Here is a 24,862-nt window from a genome sequence, read left to right on the forward strand (position 1 = left end):
AAATATGACAATTTAAACAGCTAATACAGCCTCTGTGATGGGGGGGGAGGGTGAGGGGAAACAATGCCATGAAGTATACGGCTGAGAGATTCTGGGACTACATATTGTTTTATTTAATACTAGGTAAAAAGTAACTTTTTGGAAAGTGACTATAATTTCATCCCTAACATCTGTTGCTGACGCAGTATGAGACAGTTACCCAGGATTCTCAATGTCCAGTTACACACTGCTATGGGGGATGGTAACTGTGGACATGCCAATGTGACTGAAATATAATTTTGCCAAAGTTTGTAAGCAAGTGGATTCACCAACCCACATCAGGTTCAGTTGTTTGGCATGGCTGTAATTAACATGGTGGAAAGCTACTGTTCAGATAGCACCACCCACTGCCAATTCTAGATGGGTTTCTGAATGACAAGTATCATGGATGGATAGTATTATAAACAGCCTTTGACTAACTATATTTTGTGCCCAACTTAAATACAGCTGCAAACCCTAATGTAACTACAAGACAAGATTCACTGGCTGTTTAAATATGCCAAGAAATCCTTCCTACACTTTTCCAAGTTATATTATTTCACTGCTTCTTGCAAAACAACCTTTCAGCAGTTAATGGCAGGGATACTACCTCATATTCATAGACCACCACAATTTGCCAGTCTTGCCTAACTGGAAGAAAAATGACATTTCTTGTTTCTTTGCAATTGTTTCTTGCCATTTATTTAGGATACTGTACCAGAGAGACCTCACTATTGATGGAAAATGATATTAAATTATACATTTTTTGATGATAGGTCATTACAAACTTGTCTGCATCTTTACTGAATAAGAAGACATAGCTACAAGTAGATTGTAGCCACAATACTTGAAAACAACAATACATAACTAGCTAAACCTAATAAGTCACAAAATGTTCAGGCTACAAAGAAATTCCATGAGATTTCTGTTGGTCTCCCAAAGACAAGCAAATGCCAGGAAGATAACACCTCCTTGACCATAAACCCATGTTTATTACCCTTAAGAGTTTATACTATGAAAAAACCTCTGCTACTCTTTAAAACACCAGGAAAAACATGTGTAGTTGGAAATATTTTAAAACTTTTTTTTATTTTTTAAAAGTTTGTGAGATGCATACTTGCAAATACGTTAACCAAATGCTAAACTCCTAATATCATTCCTGCGTAAATGGTAAAATGCTTTTTGTATCAAGATGGACCTTGCTAACTAATTACTAATGTAAGACGCTATTAAAGTATAGGCTATTTATATTCATGGGTAAAAATTAATTAATGGCAATACTCAAGGAATTCTCGCACCCAACTCAAGACGAATCATCTTTCTAAAAACTGTCACATAGAATCAACAACTTCTTTAATAACTGTTTAAGCCAAAGACTTTGTTTTGAGAACAAAACAAAAAACAAAAAAACTTTTCTATAAAAACAATTTATATATATATGAAAACAATTTCATTTCCTGCTGAACTCCAATACATTAACAAACTACATATTCATAAGATGAAGAAGCCTCTAAGGAAAACCAATGGAAGTAATCTAACAGTGAAGAGGTGACAGCAACCAACTTTGAATCTAAATAAATCTGAAAGAGGTATGTTTTCCTGTAATTTTATGAAAATAGGAAGGAGGATATAAAACACACCCTCTGCTACCCTGCTCAACCATGGTACTCAGTATAGCTCATCCTGTCCATCTCTACAAGCAAGCTACCACAGACAGCTATGAAAGAGAACACAAGAAGAAACAACCCCATGAAAACCTCACCAAGATTTCAGCATGGTTTGGTGAGAGAACATTAACTAAAACATTGTCAAGGGATCAGATTTAAAATACTTAATGATTTTATTGGGATGTAAAAATGTTGCTGTAACTTAAAATATTAACAGTTTTTCCTGTTAATCACCAGATGGTTAGACCATGTATTCTCAGAGAGGAGACAGAGGCTAAACACTGGTAAACAGAAGAACAGTGGGATTTAAGATTGTTGATATTTGTAACTCGCCTGTTTCAAGACAGCTCACATGGCTTCTTCTAAATAGCTAATCTGATTTCCTAGGATTTAACTAAGATTGTTTAGTGTGGCCATCTATAAAACTGACTGGTATTTATTAATAACTGGACACGTTCCACCTGCCCTTAAACAAATTGTTTTGCTCATATATAAACAGTTTAAGTATCTAATAAGATACAAAGAGTGAATTTACAATAATTTTGGGAAACAATATAATTTAGTCTTAATTTAAGAGAAAAATGCTCCCCAGAGGTGGTTTACTCTCAAGGGTGTAATTTCTTTTAAAAGCTCTCCACACAGACACATACAGAAGAGAGTATAACGAAGTAAGCAGTTTATCATTTATGTTCTGTCATGTGTTGTTTTGTTTAAATGTTTTCTTTTCCTTTCTTTAGAACTATGGTTAATAATTATGATTATTGTGGTTGGACACAATCATGATATCCCCTAAGATATGTAAAAGAACCCCTCTGACTAAAATAATGGAGTCACACCCCAGAATTGGCAATAAGAAAAAAATTTAGTAAGAGCTGACTTACCATTTCTTATTTCTCTAAACTAAATATTTTTATAATTTTTAAAATAAACTTACTTGACATCCAACAATTTAGATGAACCCCCTTTTTACCACATAACACATTTCAGTGTTCTAACTATATATCAAAATATTTCTTTAAAGATATCACAATAAAAAACAAGTCCAAAGACTTATAGTAAAAGAAAATAAAAAGCTAATGACTCCCACACAATATTGGGGGTTAAACAGCATAAGTTTTACTTTCAAAAATAGAAGATATCTTATCAACTTCTACTTACTCATCTTTGTCCAAAGTTTCCAGGTTATGTGCCAACTGTTCAAAATAGTAATCCATCTGAAAACACTGCTCTAATTAATGCATGGTGATGGATATAAAAAATGAATCAAAAGCTAATTTCAGTAAGAGCACAAACTCACTAGCTGCACAGTATGATGCATTCTGTATTTCTCTTCACTCTGATGGCGCTGCTGGAACTTTTCATTATGCTTTGCGATACAGATCTCCTGTAGAGACAAAATATTACCTATAAAGCATACATTCGAAATATCAACTTATAATTACTTACTGTAATCTTTTATAAACAGCACTAAGCATTAAAAAGTAAATTATATGATGACTGCTTAAACAATCTAATTTAACTTTTGAATAAAAACACAAAACCTAAACAACTGTGTTGGCTACCCCCAGAGCATATATAGGTAGCAGCCACTAGCCAAATCTAACACCATTACAGATGTAGCACAACTCACTGATTTTTTCAGAGTTGAGAGTGCACAACTGCTCAGGCAACTCCATTTTAATTTACATGAGCAATGACTGCTAACATTCAAGCAAAATTAGATAATTATGTATTCAGCTAGACAACTGGCAACTCGCAAGTGCAAATTCCTAATTTCAATGTGCAATTGGTGACTGCACACAGAACATGGATGCTATTGTATCTACATTTCTGCACTTGCACCTTATTTTCTAAGAGTCATTTCTGACATGTCTAATTTAAAGAACTGATGAAAACTGGCTCTTTAGCCATTACACTTACTGTGTTACATTACACACACACATTTATCTCACATTAGTTACAGGAAGTTCTCACAATATTGTAAACTTGGCCAAACTTCAGTTGGATTATGCTCCATATGGAGCACTGATTACAAGCATGCCCCTCCCTAAGAGGGAAGGGGCACTGGGTATGCTTATCCATTACAGACAAGGCACCATTGCAAGCATCATCAAAGACACTTGATTTGACCTAAGCCATAAATCAACAGACACCTACAGTGGTGAAAGGAAGGCTCAATTAAGTCAAGAAAACAAAGAAATCAAAATGTCTAATGGAGACCAAAAATATGACAGAAGCTTAACAGTAACTCTTGAACTTTAAGAAGAAAGGGAAATCCTTTACAACAGAAATAAAGGGAAAATGCTACATTCTCCTCAAAGAGGACCAGTGGGGATAGTGCTGGGCACAGAGGTGGGCAGAGTTTGTATCCAGCCTCAACTGGCAATGTTATCTGGAAAATTTCAAAGAGCAGACACCCACATGGAAATGCATGCAGGAAATACTCAAAGAAGAATGTAGGTTTATAATGGAATACCCTTCTCAACTTTAGCTATAGCAATTGCTATTGGTAAATACTAACACTTTCATTTTTTAATCATTTAATTGGTCACGAACTGCCTGATAATAAAGGCATTAGGCAGCAAAAGCTTCCTATAAACTAAACTTTGCAGACTACAATAATAAATTTAGAATGTGATAAAAGCTGAGACTTTTTTAATGTTAGTTTATCTCTGTTTTGTTCGCTCTCTAACCTATTACCTTGGTTAAAAGATTATTGTAACGTTTTGGGCAAGGTACTGCATTTCTAAGCTAATATGTTTTAAATTGTGACTAGTATGGTGGGGAGAAAAGAGAAATTAGAGAAAGAAAATGACAAAGGTTACTATACTTACAGATAATTCCTCAGACAAATGTACCAAAAAAGGAGTTTCACTTAAGAGTTGACAATAAAGAAAAATTTGAAACAACAAAAATGAAAGATGTTTCTAATGAGTCAGGCAAGTAAACAATTAGCACAAAACCTATAGTGAGCTCACTTTCTAGTAATCAAGAAATGACCCATTCTAATATTTTAGGTCTCTATTTCTTTTATTTTTTATATCTAAATAAAAACTCTGATTTGGAACTATTAAAATAAGACCTTTAAAATTTGAGATCTCATTAGAATGTTGCTCTGATGTTACTTGAGCAGGACTGAATTTACAAATTATCCACTTCCCTTTACCGCAATTTTAAAAGTTATTAAATTTAAATAAAGCCTTGAGAAAAAAAAAGAGAGAGAGAGAGAGAGAGAGAGAGAGAGAGAAATTCAAGGTCTAAGATAAGAGACACAAACATGAAAAGATGACTAAATGTTTAACTTTTATTTTTAGTACAGTTGCCCTTTCTTTGGTTGTAAGAAGTGCTGATTATATGCTAATTAAAATAGGAAATCTTAAAGTTAAGATGCGAAAATAAAGGATGGTATCAATGTAAGAAATCAAAGTCTTGTCAACCCTTTCAACCTTTGTCACTTGATAAAACTATTTGATTAATATTAGCAGAAATGAACACATATGTTGATTTTGTAACTTCCATTGTACTTTGCATTCATATTTAAATACAATGCATTAAAAAAATTGTCTTGCATGGGTTTGTACTCCATAACAATGTTGTTATAGGTAGAGATGGCCACACTACCTATATTAAGTTTGCCTAACACTTTCCATTAAAAGATCCAGTTTTCAGTTGCTTATAACTTTGCCAAATTTTAACAGTGAGTGTAATTAACCAATTTAATCAAGAGCTGTGGTAAATGCTACATCACTGGACATTTTTAAATCAAGACTAGATTTTTTTTTTAAGACATGCTCTAGCTCAAAATAAATTATTCTGGGGAAGTTCTATTGCCTGTGTTACTCGGGAAGTCAGAGTAGATTATCACAATGGTCCCTTCTGTCTTTGGAGTCTATGAATTTAATCATTCAGGTTGAAATTTTCAATGCCAGGTGTCTACCTGAAGTTCTGGGAAAATTTCAGCAAAAATGGTTCAGCCATTGTCAAGAATGAGGTTAGGGAAAAGCATGCAAAACTGGCAAAACAATGAATCTTACAACTAGTTTCATTTAGAACATGTAGAGCAGTATTTCTCAAATGCAGCCACCATGGTTTTTTGTGCAGCCACAGCTTCCTGAGCAGTGATTGGGGGGGGACAAAGCAGTGTTAACAAACATATAATAAATATCACTTTTCATAGAAACAGACTTACTAGCTAGCAAGTCTTAATAAAAGCAACCAAAAAAAAAACAAACAACAAAAAACACAAGAACATGCAAAGTACATTATTTGTTTCTATTCTGTTTAGGTCCAGTAAAGAATAAAGACAACCGAACATTATTTTTATTATTGAGTCTACAATAAAAAGCTACATATGTAAATTAAAATTTGGACATTTATGTGTGCATATTTATTTGTTTTTCTTGAAGTTAACCAAGTATTTTAGGAAAAATTGTAAGAGTGGCCACCACAAAGAATTGGTGGCCGCACTCCAAGACCACCAAAAAATTTCTTGTGAGACCTTGATCTAGAGCACTCACACATTGGAGCTGGGACTTCATATTTATCTGGCGGGAGGGGAGAAATCATCTGGGAACAGAGAGCTCTTTGCCTGTCATCATGAAAATACACCCCAAATCTGGCCAAGTTACAATTCTCTGAACATCACCTTTTGTAGGAGCTCAGTAGAGGTTATGGGGCATTTACAAAACTCTTTAAATATTTCACCTCCACTGAGCATGCTCCTCCCCCAAAGAGCTCTGTGTCAGCCATACTGAGCAAGGCCTTTCCTGCAATTGTTCCTCCTAACTGCCAGGGGCCACTGGACACTAGAACAGAATATGGCGGCTGTGTCTTCTTTGATCTCAAACATTCCACTTGCTGGAATCCAGGCAATATGGAGGAGAAGGAAACAACCTGAGGAAGAAGAGGGCAAGAGGTTGGGAGAGAGGGGAGAACCTCTAGGGCTTGATTTGCAGAAGTGTTAAGCACTTAACTGCAATTGAGGTCAATGGGCACTCTGCTTCAAGCATATAAAATCCCTATATGATGCCAAATACTCTGAAAAAAAATCAGGTCCTAGATGTCTCAAACTGAGCACCTAAAATTAGTGGGCAATGGTCAATTTTGTCCTTATTCTTCATGCCTCAGTTCCCCAGCTTTAAAATTACATGACCTCACAGGTGTGCTGGTGGCTGCTGCTGTGGTTGCTTTGAGTGCCGATCTACTTAAAAGGGCAACATACTTAAAGGGGCAATGCGTCTGTCTCTCACAATGTGCATCTCTGTCTTTCACATTCACCTCCCTACACAAACTTGTATTATTATTGTTACTTCTTGACACTTCCTGCAATGCACATATATTCTCTGTAATTTTATTCTTTCAACGTGCTGTTATTCGAGTTTTTTGACTGGTCTATGCATTTCATAACTTTTATCTCTCTCTTACGATTAAATTTAACTCTGAGCAGTGAGTTCTAAAATGCCTAACCTGTCCTGGCTGAAGTAATTATCCCTATGGTAACTTTTTTTAAATGTATATTATATCTATGATTTTTGTTTCTACTGGTGGCACACATCCACACATTACCTCAATAATTTGGTGCACATAACAAAATTCATTCCGCACATGGATGGGAAAAATTAGAGGGAACATTGTTGCCCTTGTTAGGAGGAGGAACGAGCTATGTTGCTCCTAATCGAAGGAGAGAGTTCACTTCTTGTCTCAATAAAAAGTCATGAGAGGGGTCTCTGAATGATAGGGAAGGGGGATGGAGTGGTATAACTCAATGTTATGACCTCTATGACTCACTTGTCTGTAGTGATCCACCTCCAAGCATGTTGGAAATAGGCAAGGTGATATCCAAAACGGGGAAGGTGGGCTCATGGGTGCAGCTGTAAATCCAGGGGTGCAGGAGGATTTGAACCACCAACCAATCCCTTAAAACTGTTGCTTCAAAATGGCTTTCTCTGGTCTTTCTCTGAAATCTAGGTCTCTTTCTAGCAGGGGGTTTAGTGAATCTATGGCACCTTGAACACTGAATGGGATGTGATCTCTGGGAAGTTTGTGATCTACTAAACTTTTTCTTATTTGTAGGTGTATGTATACCCAGGGATCATAAAGCAGCCCTAGAGTCCTTTAGAGTGCACAAGGACTCACCCATGGTTTCCAAGAACAGTTTACAACCGAAGGCGAGATCCTCCACAGCAATCTGTACTTCTTTCAGAAACCCTATTATATGGAGCCATGATGCCCTGGTCATAAACACCGCTGTGGAGATGGACTGGCAGCAGTGTCTGCAGCACACCAGCATGCTTGACAGGCAGGTCTGGCCACAAAGTGGCCCTCAGATGATGGACTGGAATTGCTCCCTATGTTCTTGTGGCAGAAATTCAATAAAAACTGTGAATCTGTTATAATGTGTAAAATTATATTTGGCCACCTGACAATTCGCAATCCTGAAATGCAGGGTTGCTGACAAAGAGGCCTTTCACCCAAAGAGATCCTGCCTTTTCTGGTCCTTATCATATGGGGTAGACTTAGAGAAGTGCTCCCTACCCCATTTTTTTTTTTTTACCACTTCCACCATCTGGGAGTTAGGTGGAGGGTGGGAGAGCAAGAAATAAGAATCCATAAGCAGAACATAATACTTCTTATTTGCCTATTTCCACATGGCTGGAACAGTGGCAACTGTCTGCCACCAAGCTTAGCCAGATTTACAAGTGCCTTATTGATGGGTAACGCCACCCTGGAGGGGTTACTGACTACAAGATATCCAACAGTTTGTGCTGTGAATCATTGACCTCTTCAAGAGGAATTTGAAGAGTGTCAGCTATCTTCTTTATGAGGTCTTGATATTGTCAAAAATCATCAGCCATGGATAGTGACAAAGGCATAACCAGATGTTTGAGGGGTGACCTCCTTATCTACCCTAGCTTCCTGAACCTCAAACATCTGCTATGGGAGGGCTGGCTGGGGAGGAGAGGGCTGTACAACTCTGGCCTTCCTATGCAACACCTGTGGTCTGGCAAATTGTTGATAGGCAGTTCAGAGGTCCAAGTATGGACATTGGGGGCATACAGAAGTGGGAGTGGCATGAGGGACCACCACCCTTGATAATGATCTCGATCTTCCCTATATCTTTCAGAGAAGGGGTCGTTGAAGGGATATGTTTGATACGTCTGAACAGAAATAGCGGAGACCAACTGGAAGTCTCTTTTATCCTCCTCTATCTGATCCAAAGAGAGAGCACCCACCAAAAATGGTGGAGAATCCTGCAGTACTGGAGAACAGTAGTCTGTAGATCAGGGTCTCAGTACCAAGAGATGATCAGTACCCATGAGGAGTGGGGACTTTGGCTGTTATTGAGAGGTCCTTAGTAGATCTTAACTCCTGTGCTATCAAGTAGGGCATTGGTACTGACATAGTAGCCAAAGCCAATGGTGGGTGGCACCACTGCTTGCTTGGTGCCAAGAGTGCTGCATGCATGGGTACCAATGGCTGGGCTGAACACACAGGTACTGACAGCTGTGTGAACTCAATATCACCAGCCCCTAGTGTCTATGCTTGCTCTCCTTGCTGGTAGAGAGTACCAAGGCCCTGTTGGAGATGTCTCTCTACTTCGTGCTCTGGGACTTTACAGCCCGACCAGTACGGGAGGAGGAGTCCTTCAGTTCAACCGCATGGGGTTGAGTTGAAAGGTTGAGGTTTCAGAGACCACAGCTCTCCCTGGGGACCTAGACCTTTTCAGAGCTGTCTCCTTCAGGTGAGAGTCTGCACTCCTCGTTTTGGAAGTCTTCCCTTTCTTAGGGGAAGCCTGTGCTGAGGTAGAAGTAGTGCTGGATCCGTCTGGAACAGGTATGGGGTAGGGGGGGTCTCCTGACTTGACTCAGAAGCTGGCCATCGTTAGCAGTCTTCTGAGTTTAATCTTCTTGTTTTTCCTCTTGGCAGAAGAAGCAACATTTGAAACCTGGAGAGCCAGGGATGCCCTGCTGGGGGTGGGGGGAGATCAATCTCCCTGAGGGGAAAGAGGAGTAAAACAAACAACTAACTATAAAAACTAATATTAGAAAAAAAGCCAAAGCACACTCAAGGCAGACACGCTACGGCTCCGTCTCAGACCAAGATGGTTGAGAAGGAACAGGGGGCAGTTTGCCCATGCACACCTAATATGGCCTTGATACCCAGCACGAAGATGCACAAGGAGCATGCACAGGCCAAACATACACTGCTAACTGAAAATCTCCAATTAAGGGCTCAACAGGCAAATGCGCACCTGATGTGGAACAGCCATATGGACACTAATCGAAGAATAACTAATCCTATACTAACAAAAGAACAGGAGTACTTGTGGAACCTTAGAGACTAACAAATTTATTAGAGTATAAGCCTTCATGGGCTACAGCTCACTTCATCGGATGCATAGAATGGAACATATAGTAAGACGAAATATATATACATACAGAGAAGGTGGAAGTTGCCATACAAACTGTGAGAGGCTAATTAGTTAAGATGAGCTATTATCAGCAGGAGGAAAAAAAAAAACTTTTGAAGTGATAATCAAGATGGCCCATTTAGACAGTTGACAAGAAGGTGTGAGGATACTTAACTTTAGGGAAATAGATTCAATATGTGTAATGATCCAACCACTCCCAGTCTCTATTCAAACCCAAGTTAATGGTATTTGTTTTTATATAAATTCAAGCTCAGCAGTTTCTCGCTGTAGTCTGTTTTTGAAGCTTTTCTGTTGCAAAATTGCCATCCTTAAATCTTTTACTGAGTGGCCAGAGAGACTGAAGTGTTCTCCTACCGGTTTTTGAATGTTATGATTCCACATGTCAGATTTGTGTCCATTTATTCTTTTGCGTAGAGACTGTCCGGTTTGGCCAATGTACATGGCAGGGGGGCACTGTTGGCATACAATGGCATATATGACATTGGTAGATTTGCAGGTGAACGAGCCCCTGATGGCGTGACTAATGTGATTAGGTCCTAGGATGGTGTCACTTGAATAAATATGTGGACAGAGCTGGCATCAGGTTTTGTTGCAAGGATAGGTTCCTGGGTTAGTGTTTTTCTTGTGTGGAGAGTATTTGCTTCAGGATGGGGGGCTGTCTGTAAGCAAGGACTGGTCTGTCTCCTAAGATCTGTGAGAGCGAGGGATCATTTTTCAGGACAGGTTGTAAATCTTTGATGATGCGCTGGAGAGGTTTTAGTTGGGGTATGAAGGTGACAGCTAGTGGCGTTCTGTTATTTTCTTTGTTGGGCCTGTCCTTTGGTAGGTGACTTCTGGGTACTCTTCTGGATCTGTTTTTTCACTTCAGCAGGTGGGTATTGTAGTTTTAAGAATGCTTGACAGAGACAAACTCCTACAACACCTCTGTCTGTGGGACTGGAGCAAATGCGGTTGTATCTTAGAGCTTGGCTGTGGACAATGGAGCGTGTGGTGTGTCCTGGATGGAAGCTGGAGGCATGTAGGTAAGTAGAGCGATTAGTAGGTTTCTGGTATGGGATGGTGTTTATGTGACCATCATTTATTAGTACGGTAGTGTCCAGGAAATGGACCACTTGTGTGGACTGGTCTAGGCTGAGGTTGATGGTGGAATGGAAATTGTTGAAATCATGGTGGAATTCCTCAAGGGGTTAGGGTTAGGGTCAGAGCAGTGGGATAACAATACAGCTACATTTGCAGGCAGAATCCAGAGCTGGATGTTAAAGAAAAATGGAAAACAGACAACTCCTTTTACACTACATTATCTATTAAGAACTAGTTTATGAAGAACCACCTCACCTGGATTGAGAGAAGGGAGAAGTAACAGCATTGGAAAAATGACTGACTATGGAGAAAAAAGACCACCTGTGAAACTAATTTAAGTTTTACAAGGATAAGATGGTGTAGTCAACTTAAGATATGAGGCTTTTATCAAGCTATAATGTTTTAGTTACTTTTTCACCCTACTCTAAGCAATTCTGCATCAGTGGCATCTAAAAAGTGTCTCAAAACACATGCTCCATGTACTGTGTAGCAGCTCCACTATTAATGAAAGATAAGGTGTTTCCTTATTGATTTTAAATTGTAACAGTTTCTTACTTTATAAGGTTTGTTACAATGGTGCTATGATTTGACATTGTTAACAAAACAGGAAGAAGAACATAAAGTATAAGTTCTGAGAAAGATCTTACACTATTACCAATTGTCAGGTACAATGTGCATTATCAATTGTACATTACACTTCATTTTATGTTTCTGTATTTTTGATGTCAGAACTTTATGAATAAAAAGGATTTATATTACATCACTATATTTTAACTTTTCCGAGAGAGGTTTTCACTTTCTTGGATGATTAGATTAGCTATATCTCCTGTAAAAAAAAACGGAAGCAGGAGCTAGTGAGAGAGATGCAATCCTAGTCTTCTCCTATTCAGGATTTTAGCCTGAAAGAGGGAGCTGGCTACAGAGAACCCTAATACCCAAAAATCTATACCATAACAAGAGATATTAGACTGCTCTGAAGTTCCTGCTACAGCAGAACCTTGTGGCATATGCCATCTAACATTCAGCTTGTTTTCTGTGGTTTGGGGCGGGAAGGGGGAGGAGGTGGCAGCAACTGCATAAGTTCTAAGGCCTCAAGTGAGGAAAGAAACTTAAATGCTTTGCTAAATTAAGCTCTTAATGAATGGGAATGTATTTTGAAAAGTGACAGCCTATTCTCCCTGGAACTCCATGATAAATTTAAAGGAGAGACTCAAGAATGGAGAGATCAACCAAGTATCCTCCAAATCCCTCCTCAAAATTCACTTTTTTCATTTAGCCTTCAATCACTAATGTTCTCACCTCAGACCATCTGATTCTACTGTCACCACACATCCTGTAGTATTGTTCTGTAAGTTTAATTTAGACTAACTTCTCAGCATGGAGACCTTATCTTCTTACATACTTGTGTACTCTGTACAACTATGGAACTACAGGCAAAAGTTAATACCACCACTGGCAAGAATAGCTCAATGGTACTCTGAGACCGATAGTGCTTACTTAACGTGAGAGTCAAAGCCACAGGATGTTTTCTCCTTCAAATAATTACTAGGAGGTTTGACAGGGCATGGAATCAGAGATGAGGTCAGTAATGGAATTTAAAATTAGCTTGAGCAACTACAGTAAACAATGCTTTGACCTAGATACTCATCCTGAACTGCCTAAGTATCTTTTTCCCCTAAAACTTGCTGCCTAATGGCACAGGATTACTGACATCCCCTGTCCTTTCTGCATAAAAATAGAATCTTTGGTCAACCCTGCCAATTTAAATACATATTATTCTGCATGTGTTTTCTTTACTGGCTGAGGAGTAAGGCACATTAAAAAGGCACCAAAACAAGATTCCAAACAAGTGAACTCGGTGACTGAACTAACTATTTCCCATGAGTAAGTAACAAGGGAAAATTTCTGTACATTATTTTTCTGTTTGTGTTCTTTCCCATGCAATAGTGAGTGAGATAGGTGAGACAATGGTGACCGAAAAGCAGTCAGTACAAAAAAAAAAAAAGTATAAAGTTAGCTAGTATAAAGATAACTGCTTGGTGACTGTATTAACTCTTCAGCTGTTTTTCAAATTTAGTACACAGCAATGGATGAAAAAAACTCAGGACTATCTAGTTCTGTGATGTTTTATTTTCATTAATATATTCACTCAAATAATGCATGTTCATAAAATTGCCTGGGCTTTAAGGGAACTACAAACAAGTCATTCAGAGAAACGAAATCTAACATGACTTGAAAACATAATCCATATTTGCAACAATTCTGCGCATGAATCACAATTGTTAATCTTTCAAGATAGATCATCAATATTAAAGAGATAATCCATACTGTAACTTAAATCTCTTCACATATTGATTACAAATTAAAGTTCCATGAAAAACTGTTGCTTCTCTACTTAAGTCTTCTGACTTGTTTTGAATTGGCGGGAAAAAACCTAATTTTTCTTTAAAAGTCAATTTAATCTAATCTGGGAACCCAAATCCTGAAATGCCCTAATGGTAACATTACATGGTGTCACTATAGGGCAGAGTTAAAGTTATTTCAGTGCTCTAAATTGTGCATTTCCACACTTATAATGGGACTGAAAGCAAGCTGCCCAAAGGAAAGATGGTGGCCCCTATCCTGTTACAAAGAAGAGAGGATGACTGAGCAGCAGGTGAATGAAGACAGTGACCATCTTTGCTAAGGGCAGCCTGTGGTCCCCATCCACTGAGAACAACCAGAGATGGAAGCCATTTTGAGAAGGGCATCTTAACTGTGGGATGACTATGTTCCACTGAATAGTGAACAAAGCTATTTTAAGAGGACAATTCTTGGTGGAATCCTCTGCAGAAGAACATTAACCTCTACTAAAAGAGAAACTTGCAGTTGTGAAGAATGGCAGCAGCTACCAAAATAAACAAACTCACTAAGAAATAAATATTTTAACTCTAACAAAAACTTCTTCAAAAAAAAGTTTCAGGACATTTTGATTATATTGGAAGTCTGAAGAGTGTTTTTCCATTATTAAGATTACTAGAGACTAAAACAATTATTAAAGGACCCATTTTTAACAGACTGATTTATAAATTATCTAAAAATGAAATGTGCGCTCAAAGAATAAGTGTTGTAATTGTGGGTTACAGAACGAGGTTGAACTGTTGCAAAACTCCTCAGCCTTCACTGTGGAACTATAACGGATACCTCCATAATTTTAAGCAGCATTAAAAACTTGGAATCTTATATCCCTTATCCCAGAATACTTATGTGCAGCTACTGTTCCTGAAGAAACCCAGTTTATTGGGTGTTGAGTCTCCCTGTGTGGGCTCCCATCCAAGATTGGATGCCTCTGTGGTTTTACTAAAAAGGGAAGTCTCTGTTAGAGAAGAATTGTACAATTTAATATTACCTTTTTATTTCTGAGGTAGGCTTTCTTGGCTGAAATACGTCCACGCCTTGCTTCCAGCTGGCGGATTTTCTGTTGCAACTTCTGCAGCTCTTCTCTTTGTAAGTGTATAGATGTTGCCATATCTTCTTTTTCAAGCATGGCTTCCATACTTTCATAAGTATCGTAATACACCACTTCATCTCTCTTCTCTGTTTATAAAATGTCAGCAATAAAAGAAGTCAAATCAGTATATGTGATTGACATAAACCACTAAGTTGGTGGGTTTTGTTTGTTTTGTTTTCTAACATTAAACCCTGCATTAGACAATGCACAGGAAGAGCTGGTCTTGACAAAAATGACAGTTGAGTGCCAAGGTGTTAAAGTGGCACCACCTCCTAAGGCTCTACAGTTTAGCTAAAACATAAAAATCCACATCAATTATGTACCTCCTGTTATTTTTATTGGCTCACATACCACTAACAATAACTGTCAGCAGGAATTTGTGAAGGAAACATAACCCCATGTCACCTCAACACTACGCCCCTGACAGCGTTTGAACTTAACTAACATGAGGGGAGAGTTTATGCTGCACAGTCATCCCCTGTGATCTCCACTGCAAAGTTCAAGCTGTATCGCCACTTCCTAAGGTTTTCGTTGTGTGACTCTTCTTCAGATATCTCATATATATACCATGAAAAAGAAATTAGACAACATGATGATCCCAAGATTCCTCCCATCAGGAGGTTTCTGGGCTTGTAGTCACACAGCTTCTGCTCATTGGAGGCAGGGTGAGTACCTCTGTTAGGCTTACCTTGAAGACACCACACTTAGGAGGACAATGACATTATCAAAGGTTTTATCACAACCTATCATTTTTAAATTTGTATTTCACACTATAGTCTCTCTTGCCTACAGTGGAGCACTAATGAATTCAAATGCTGTAATGAGTGTCATTGTGAACATTTGACCTCTAATCTCTTATCAAGAAAAAAAAAAAAAAGAAGAAAGGTGATGAATCCTTCACTGTGAATGCCTGGGTAAGGGAGACACAAAGGCCTTCTAAACCCCTCTATATCCTCTGCTGCAGGCAGGTCAAAGGATGCTACCAGGAGGGGAGTTCAGTGCAGGTGGCTCAAACAAGAAGGACAGTGAACACTTTTAGTGCTGACCTTATTGCCATTTGCCCAGCCCTGAGCACCTAGACAGAGGTGGGCAAACTACGGCCTGCAGGACCCTCCTGCCCGGCCCCTGAGCTCTTGGGAGGCTAGCCCCTGGCCCTTCTCCTGCTGTTCCCCCTCCCCCACAGCCTCAGCTCACTGCGCTGCTGGTGCAATGCTCTGGGCGGTGGGGCCGCGAGCTCTTGGAGCAGCGCCGCTGCAGAGCCCAGCCTGACCTGGTGCTCTGTGCTACGCGTGTGTGGCTGGCTCCAGCCGAGCGGCACAACTGTAGCGCCGCCAGCCACGGGTGCTCCAGGCAGTGTGGTAAGGGGGCAGAGAGTGGCAGTGTTGGATAGAGGGCAGAGGAGTTCGGGGCAGTCAGAGGGCGGGGAACAGGGGGGTTGAATGGGGGCGGGAGTCAGGAAGGATTGCATGGGGCAGCGGGGGGCAGTCAGGGGACAGCGAGAAGGGGTGGTTGGATGGGGCAGGGGTCCCGTGGGAGGAGGGCAGGGAGGTGGCGGCGGGAGCCCAGCCATGCCTGGCTGTTTGCGGAGGCATAGCCTCCCCTAACCGGCCCTCCATACAATTTCTGAAACCTGATGCGGCCCTCAGGCCAAAAAGTTTGCCTGTCCCTGACCTAGAAACACTCTCTTCTTATTTCTCCTGCAGTCAGCCACCTCTCAGGAAAGCTGCTACTCTGGTTGCATATAACTAACTTTCTCTTACCCAGCTGAAGGATTCTTCTGGGGCAAGGGCTTCCCTCCTCCCTTCTCTGAGGCTACCCATCTTAAAAGCAGCAGCCACTTACTGTGTTATCTGCATGTAGCATCTTCTGTCCCCTGGTGCTGACTATATCCCCCCTCTAACAAACAGCAACTCAGAAGAAGACAGTGATTCTAGCAAGTAAGGACAGAACTTCATAACTCTAAAATCAAAACAATGTACAACAAAACCCAACACTAGTCACTGGACCACTTCATGAAACATCAGCCTGCAAAATTTTATGTCTGATTCACCTAAAACTGTATTTTCTTAAGCAGCTATCAAAGAGAGAATTCTGTGTGCAGGTTTCATTTTAAATGAGGCCGAGTCGTAAAATAGGATTTTACAAATTAACTGACAGACTCAATTACAGGATGGATAAAAATCAATTATTTAAACAATAAAAATAAAAAAAAATCAGATTTTTTTGATAAAATGCTTTTTGAGGAAAAAAACCTATCTAAAGATACATTATAGCTCAAAGATATCTCATCATGGAATAGGGATTATAAATTCTAATTCTATAGTATAAAAGACAATATATTCATGTAATGTTTAAGAAAAGTTTTGTAAATGAGTTCCAATAGTTCATGGACTGCCTCTCTTCCTTCTGGACTATTCTTGAATTCTCATGTTTGAGCAAACAATTTAGTTGTTACTCTATGGTACTATCATGTTAGATGCAGTTGTGATAAAAATAAATAGCTGAAATAGGCAGATCTTCCTTTTACAATTTCACCTTTAAAGTAGTACTGAGTTTCAGTGAATGCAATGAGTAATACTAAATGAGCAGTATGATAATTAAATAACTGCATTGACTTATTTTGTTTAGGAGAAACCATCCTCAACATACAGGATTCTGAAGATTATCCACCTTCAAGATCACCATAATTTTCTATAGTTTCAGAGTTATCTGCCAATGATAGTGTTTCAGTCACATGATGTATGTCACATAGCCACAGTATATCACCTGTAGCAAAAAGAGAAACAACCATAGATAAGTTTGTGATAAGAACCAGCAGATTACAAAAAGAGGTAATGGATGAAAAAATTGTCCGGTTTGTTTATGCAACAAACTCTCTCCTTTCCGTACGATTGAGAACCCACACTTCATTAACATGGTTCAGTCATTAAGACCAGGATACAGTCCACCCAACAGAGCAGATGTTGCAGGCAAATTGCTGGATAAAGTGTATGAAAGAGAAATTGAGCAGTGTGCAAAAGGTCTAGAGGGTAAAATTGTTAACCTGAGTCTTGATGGGTGGAGCGATGTCCACAATGATCCTGTTGTATGTGCTTGTGTGACAACAGAAGAAGGGAATGTCTTCCTTACAGAAACAATTGATACATCAGGAAATGCACACACAACAGAATGCTTATAAGAAGTAGCAATAAAAGCTATAAAAAAACTGAAAAATAATTCAAATGTCTAGTATGCAGTTTGGTCACAGACAATGCTGCAAATGTATCCAAGATGAGAAGAAATTATTTAGAAGAGAGTCCCAAGCTAATATCATAGGGTTGCCGTGCTCGTTTGATGCACCTCTTAGCCAAAGACTTCAGAATTAAAGGCTAATGTTGTTGAAATTGCAAAATACTTCCGTAACCACCACTTTGCAGCTGCTCTGAAAAAAGTGGGAGGAACCAAGCTAACTCTCCCACAAGACGTGCGATGGAACTCAGTAGTGGACTGTTTTGAGCACTATATCAAGAACTGGTCTAATCTGATGACAATTTGTGAACAAAATCAAGAAAAAATAGATGGCACTGTCACAGCCAAAGTTCTCAACATTGGGTTTAAGAGAAGTGTAGAACACATGCTGTGTACCCTGAAGCCTATTTCTATAGCCATGAACAAAATGCAGGTTTTGTTTTATTGCTGACGCTGTTGAAATTTGGAAGGAACTGAGTGAGATCTTAAAAAGAGAAATATGAAATGACAGAGTTAAATTACAAGCATTAAAAAAATGAATGGGACAAGCGCTATCTCCAGCTCATTGTCTTGCAAATATTCTCAATTCTCAGTACCAGGGTCAAACCTTAACTACTGAAGAAGAAGAGTTGGCTATGACATGGACATCCAGCAATCATCCCTCCATAATACCAACTATAACAAACTTCAGAGCTAAGGGTGAACCATTCAAGAAATATATATTTGCTGATGATCTTCTAAAGAAAGTCACACAAGTGAACTGGTGGAAGTCACTTAAGTGCTTGGATTCAGAGACTATTGAAGTGATAATCTCACTTTTAACAGCAATAGCTTCTTCTGCTAGTGTAGAAAGAATATTTTCTTCCTTTGGACTAATTCATTCCAAATTAAGAAACCATTTGGGATCTGAAAAAGCAGGAAAGCTTGTTTTTCTTTTCCAGATTATGAACAGGAAAATGAAGGTGAAGACGACAGTTAGCTGCAGAAGCCAATATTTTAGGTTTCTCATGTTGACCTGGCTGACAGTTGATTTTTTATTTTTTTAAAATATTTCATTTAACTATTTCACTTAAAAACAATTTTAACAAAAACAAACCTGATTTTAAAAAACTTGAATGTTAAACTAAATTCAGAAATTCATATGCTTGTTTTGTTAAAATATTTATTATATGTTTGCTGTTCAAGAAAAAAATCCAGAATACATAATGTTGCTGTTTTAGTTAAATAAAACAATTTAACTGTCTGTCTGGTGATGTTCTCCTCCTAATACAGCATGGCAAGAAAATCCTCCAAATATTAATGATTAACCTGTTGAACTGGAGATAGTTCACCTCCCAATGACTTCAGAAATATCTGTTTCAATTACCTTTGGTAAATGAAATACCCAAACAATCATTCATTTTCTGATATAGCTGTAAAACTAATCTGAAAAGTTTTCAAAATAAATCTCTTAAACATGTATAGTGTGTACTTTCTAAAAACGAAACCTATGTCTATCTCTGAGTTGTGAAGAATAGGTATTAAGGTTATAACAACCAACAAGAATGCACTTTTATGTAAAAATCTATGATTAAATCGAGTCTTCCTGACTAGTTATTTAAATCAGGATTTAAATCAATTTGATTTAAATCAAATCTACCCTACTCAATTATATCTTTAACAAGCATTTCAATGTTAAAACTGGGACATGAAAGGGGACCTGCAAACGTACAAATATTTTAAAGAAAACTCTTGCAATTCTATTGCGTCTTTCATCAGAAAAACAAACTATTCTTTTTGGCCTTTAAAACATGAGGTTGGTAAGTACTGAAGCTCTCTTATAACTAGAACATGAAAAATATGCAAATTAAAATAATTCCTTTTTTGTTTAGTCCCACAACATTCAGACTTGCCAGATAAATTAAAATACTAAGCCAGCAGCCAACTATCACATTATCTATTGATGACATTCCATCCACCACAAATCCTTCAGCAGAGATGAAGCTGGCCTGTTTGGGTATGTTGTCCCTTTAAAAGCCTTAATTTACAGATTGTGAATTCAAGTACAGATCTTCTGTTGGTAACTCTAAAAACCACCATCCCATTTACTGTCTCAATAGCTACCAGAGCAACTGTATTCCATTTACAAATAAAACAGTGTTTCTTCCCCTCCCTAACTACCAACCTGGACATTCAAGCTAGGATTTTGAAGTAAAGTTGTGTTTTTTCTGGCTCTAGCATTACCAATAAAAGATTGTCAGCCAGAATTTACTCAATTCTGCTGATGATTCAGAAATCAGAACAGAATCCAACTGCATTCTCAGAGCACTACAGAGTGAATGTAGCTACCAGGAGTAAAAAGTAGTTCCAGCTTACAATGGTAATTAACATGTGCATCACATAGATCTGTTCTATAAGAAGGCTGCTACTTTTCTGACCGTAACCATAAAGAAAGTAGGATTGATGATCCAATAAATAGCATTTTTCTCTCTGAGTCAGTAGTAAATCGTGTGTGCTAGAGGCCACTGTACTTTGAGAGATGCCACGTTGCAGAGGAGATGCAGGATGGTCTTGACCACATGTGACTATCTAAAAATCCTATGGTATTTTTCACAAGAGTAACTGCACTAGTTCTGCTGGATAAATTACAAATAGATAGTTTCATTCTGCCTAACTAAAACTTCCCCATAATTTCAACAGGACCAGTATTCTTTCAGTATTCTGTCCTAACTTGTGTGTAGTGTTGCTGTACATTATTTAAAAATGCTAGCTCCTAACACAGACTGTTGCATTCAATAAAGTCAGCCAAACCCTTTATGCTTTTTTGGATAAAGGCTTAATATAAAAGTGTAATATTGAGAAATAAGAATATTTTTAGAACTTAAAAAAATTGGGGGTAACTTAAGCAGTGAGCTATGAAGAATTTTTTGGATTCAGTAATCATCTGCCTATGTGTACCATGAGCAAAAAGTGATGTATACTACTTTTACAGCAGGTCCACTGTTCTTTTGGTGGAAAAGTTGGTAATAGTGGAATAATCTCAATATCCAAACTGAATCCAAGTACCGGTGACAATGTACCTCAACTCAAAGGTCCTTCAAATTACTCAGTGAACCTTCCAGATATAAAAGTCAACATAACATTATAGTTTTGCTAATACTAATTCAAAGAACATTGATTTAACTATTTCTTCCTCCTTTGTCTCTCTTACTAGATAGGTTCCCTATTAGCTGCATGAAAGTAAACTGTGCAGTAACATCAGGATCAAAACTAGAATCATATCGTAACGCAGTCTGTGAACAAAGAATTGTCTATTGAGCACTTACTCACAGCCCGCAGAGAGCTGGCTAGGCTGACTGCAAAATTTCATTAAAAGACAGCTAAAAATGTATTAAGCTCTCTTTCGCTATGGGCTCAATTACAGTAATTGCCATAAGGATGTTATAGGATCACACATGTGAGAAGAAGCAGTCCACACTACTGTGAATGGGAGAAAAGGTGCCATGAGGTGCTGTATCTCAAGATGTAACTCACAATATGAGCACATTTGAAAATTTCTGCTCTACAGTGACTTTTCTGATGAACACTTCCTCCACAAGTCCTTTAGCACTGAGCCAGCATAGAAAGCTAACATCTGAGTAAAAGTATAAGCATAAGAAAACTCAGAAGACCAGGCTGGACACACACACACTAAATTTCCCTGCACCATCTCTATGAGTTGGTTTTAAATGATTTGTGAGCTACGTCAGGTCTAGGGACCACAGCTTGTGTGTCCCTGATCTAAACTCTGTTACAATGGCAACATAAATGCTTCATAATGTGTCAAAAGCTCACCTAGAGGATTCTGATTTGCCTGACACCTCCTTGACAGCCACATGCTACACTTAAACACTTATTTCAGAAATTTTGAGAGCAACAACTCCTGTAAGTTAGCCAAACCTGCAGTACACAAGAACACTTAGAAAATAATTCCTTCCTTTCCAGCCCTAATTTTTCCCAATATTGCATAAGACATTAGGTATGTGATTCCAACTGAAGTTAAGGAGACAAAGCAATACATAAAGATTTAAAAATTTACCTCCTTCTCCTCGATGCAGATTTCAACTTATTTTAATTGTACTTATGTTCAAAGTCCTAAATCTTTACTTATTTAAAGAATGCTAAAATGGTTGATTCTAAGTTTTACAGTTCAGTATTAGTACTGTCTTAGGTAACACAAATTATGCCCATAAAATGTATACTGTACCTGATACTAGTCTTTTGATGCTTTCAAGTTGTGCTGTCAGCAGCAGCTCTTCATACTTCAAAATCTCAAACTGCACTTCATACAACTGAAGCTGTAGATCATAATAATCAGCTTCCAACTGGTCCAAATGGGCCATGGCTTCTGTACCACCTTGCAAACTCTGCATCTGAATGGAGGAAGGAAAAAAAAGAAAAAGTGAACGATACATGACTACAGGATCCTAGTAAAACCAAGCCCGAGATATTCATCTTTATGTTTAAAAAAATTAAAACATGCCAAAAACTAGTTTTAAGAGAGAGAGTTCAGATTATCGTAAATATGGTTGAACTGAATACTGTCAATGCTGTAGGAGAAGTTTTGACTACTCTCACTTCAGATGTAATAGTCAACATATTTTCAGTATAGCACTAGGAGGTCTATTACATCAGCTTACAGTTTATGACTGTCCATTCTTTCAGGATGAGAGAGGTACACCCCCAACTTCCTGTTTCTTCTGTTTCTGTATTTCATGTTTTTGTTTGTTTGTTTTTGTAAATAGAGCAATAGAGGTCTAATGTAACCATTCGGTACTGTGTTAGCTTAGATGCAAAAATGTTTTAAAATTGTTAGAGGCTGTTATACCAACAAAACCTAGAAAACTGAAGTTAAGATTGACAGTCTAGGTCATGGTGAACTAAAAAAATGACTAGATGTATCTCTCTTTCTCTCAATGGGACAACAACTGAGGAATCTTCCAGCAAATAAAATATAAATATTTTACTCCATGTTTTCCACTCTCACACACTTTGTGGGTAACCTTCCTAGATGCTGACATAAAGCAGCATACCTGCCTAACCACAGGCTTTTGTGCCATTTCTCAGGCCTCCCTTCAAAATCTCAGGACACCCAGTGCTGCAGCAATGAACAGAAGAGAGAAGAAGAGGACACTGGATCCTTTTTAGTCAGGTAGAAAAGTTGATCGTTCTTGAGCCTAATTGTTTTGGAGGTAAAGTAAGAGAATAGAGAATTTTCCAGGTTTAAAACAATTATGTCAATTTTTCCGGTCATATATCAGAAAGGAACACGTAAGACGAGGTTTCAGGAAACAGCCAAAATGAAAATTCCAAGCTTTTCCATTTTCCACTGTAGGCAAGTATGCATAGCAGCCAGATCCTGTTTGGCTGGAAAGTGGGGGTAGGAGTTCAGAACTGCATAGTCAGCTGATATCGAAAGGAATCTCTCATCTGTTGCTACATTTTATAGGAGAATCTAGGCTCTGGATTTCTCTGGTTCTCCTTCCCACCTACCAGTCACTGCCAAAGCCAAACCCAACTTCCTAACAAAATGAATCCCTGCCAGCGTCTACGGAGTTTGGATCCCCTCCTAGCTGAGGCAGGAGAGAAAGACATTTTGGCTTCAGTTGGATGCATTTTTCTAGTCTGCCCATCCTCTTTTCCTGAGGAAAGAGAATCCAGCTTCTATATTATAAATCCTCAACCAGGAAGTGGGGCCATCTCGTGAGAAAGTGCAAAACAAAGTGAAAGGTTTTTTTTGTTTTGCTTTTTTTTTTTTAATTAAAAATAACAAAATTTTACTTCCCAGTAGATTTAAGTTATGGTAGCATCTTCAAGGATTAAAACCTCACTCTAATCAATAGTCAGCCATAAATTGGCTTCCCAGTTTTTACTGATTTGAAATTATCTTTAAAGAGTTTTCTGAATTAATCTAGAAAAGCATGTTTCCACACAAGACTGAAACATAGAGTGGACAAACATGGACTGGCACTCTGTCCAAAAAGGCATTATCTGTTTCCAAGTCATTGGCAACTTAGAAGAAAATGATCATAAACAGTTAAGGATTGATATCCTAACAGATAAAGCAGAAGATGGGGTATTAGTTGGTGTCTGCTCTAGACCACCAGATCACACTAGAGCAGTGTTTCCCAACCTTTTCCAGTCTAAGGTACGCTGACTTCAATAAAATGTACGTGGCATGCTAAAATTATTAAACGAAAACTTACATTTAATGAGAAATTTGAGCTTGCCTTGTGCGCAGAATCATTGAATCCTGGCAGGAAATGTGGACAATGCAACTTGGAGCTCTTGCTCCACCAATCTCAGGCACTCTCTTTGTTTTTGATGCAAATTGGGCTTAAAAAACTTAAGCGGGTGCATTGCTGAAAACAGCAACAGAATGGAGATAGCACGGTGTAACATTACTGGGTACTGATCTGCCACCATCAACCAGAAGGAGTCCAAAGACATGTCACCAAACTTTAAAATAAAGTGCAGTCCATCCTTTGCAAATTTGGCAAATTGTTGGCTGAGACTGCTCTAACAAAAAATCAAATCAAGGGGAAAATTTGCATTGCAGAGTGATGGATCAACAGATATCAATGGTCATGCTCAACTGTTGGCTAACAAGTCCACATTCGTGGATGCAGTCTCAGTATCAGCCAACATGTCATCAATGTGGCGACATATCGCATAATCTGAAAGGCGAACTTTTGCAATTTCATTGACTGAATTTGCACTTAACATAACTCTCACCATTTCTTTGCATACTGATAAAACGTATGTTTCTGCAATTGTGTGTAGTTTATCTGTCTTCACTACAAGCTCAGAAACCAAGCAGCTTGTTTCCAAAACTGTATCAGAAACAGTTACACAATCTTTCATCATTTGCACTTGTTTTTCATTCTGATCCTTTAAATGCTCAAAAAAATAATTTGTCTTTGTTGGCAA

The 24,862-nt window shown here is 38.4% G+C and overlaps 1 protein-coding gene across 1 annotated transcript in view; it reads right to left on the bottom strand.

The window, feature by feature from the left end:
• JMY (junction mediating and regulatory protein, p53 cofactor) overlaps positions 1-24,862 on the bottom strand; it is a 131,539-nt gene that overhangs the window by 31,479 nt on the left and 75,198 nt on the right. Inside the window, 3 exon segments of the mRNA XM_084628362.1 lie at positions 2,983-3,069; positions 14,585-14,772; positions 22,140-22,305. Coding sequence (XP_084484488.1) covers positions 2,983-3,069; positions 14,585-14,772; positions 22,140-22,305 — 441 coding nt within the window.

This window comes from Lepidochelys olivacea (assembly GCF_965140295.1).
Source record: "Lepidochelys olivacea isolate rLepOli2 genome assembly, chromosome: 5".
Classification (NCBI taxonomy): domain Eukaryota; kingdom Metazoa; phylum Chordata; order Testudines; family Cheloniidae; genus Lepidochelys; species Lepidochelys olivacea.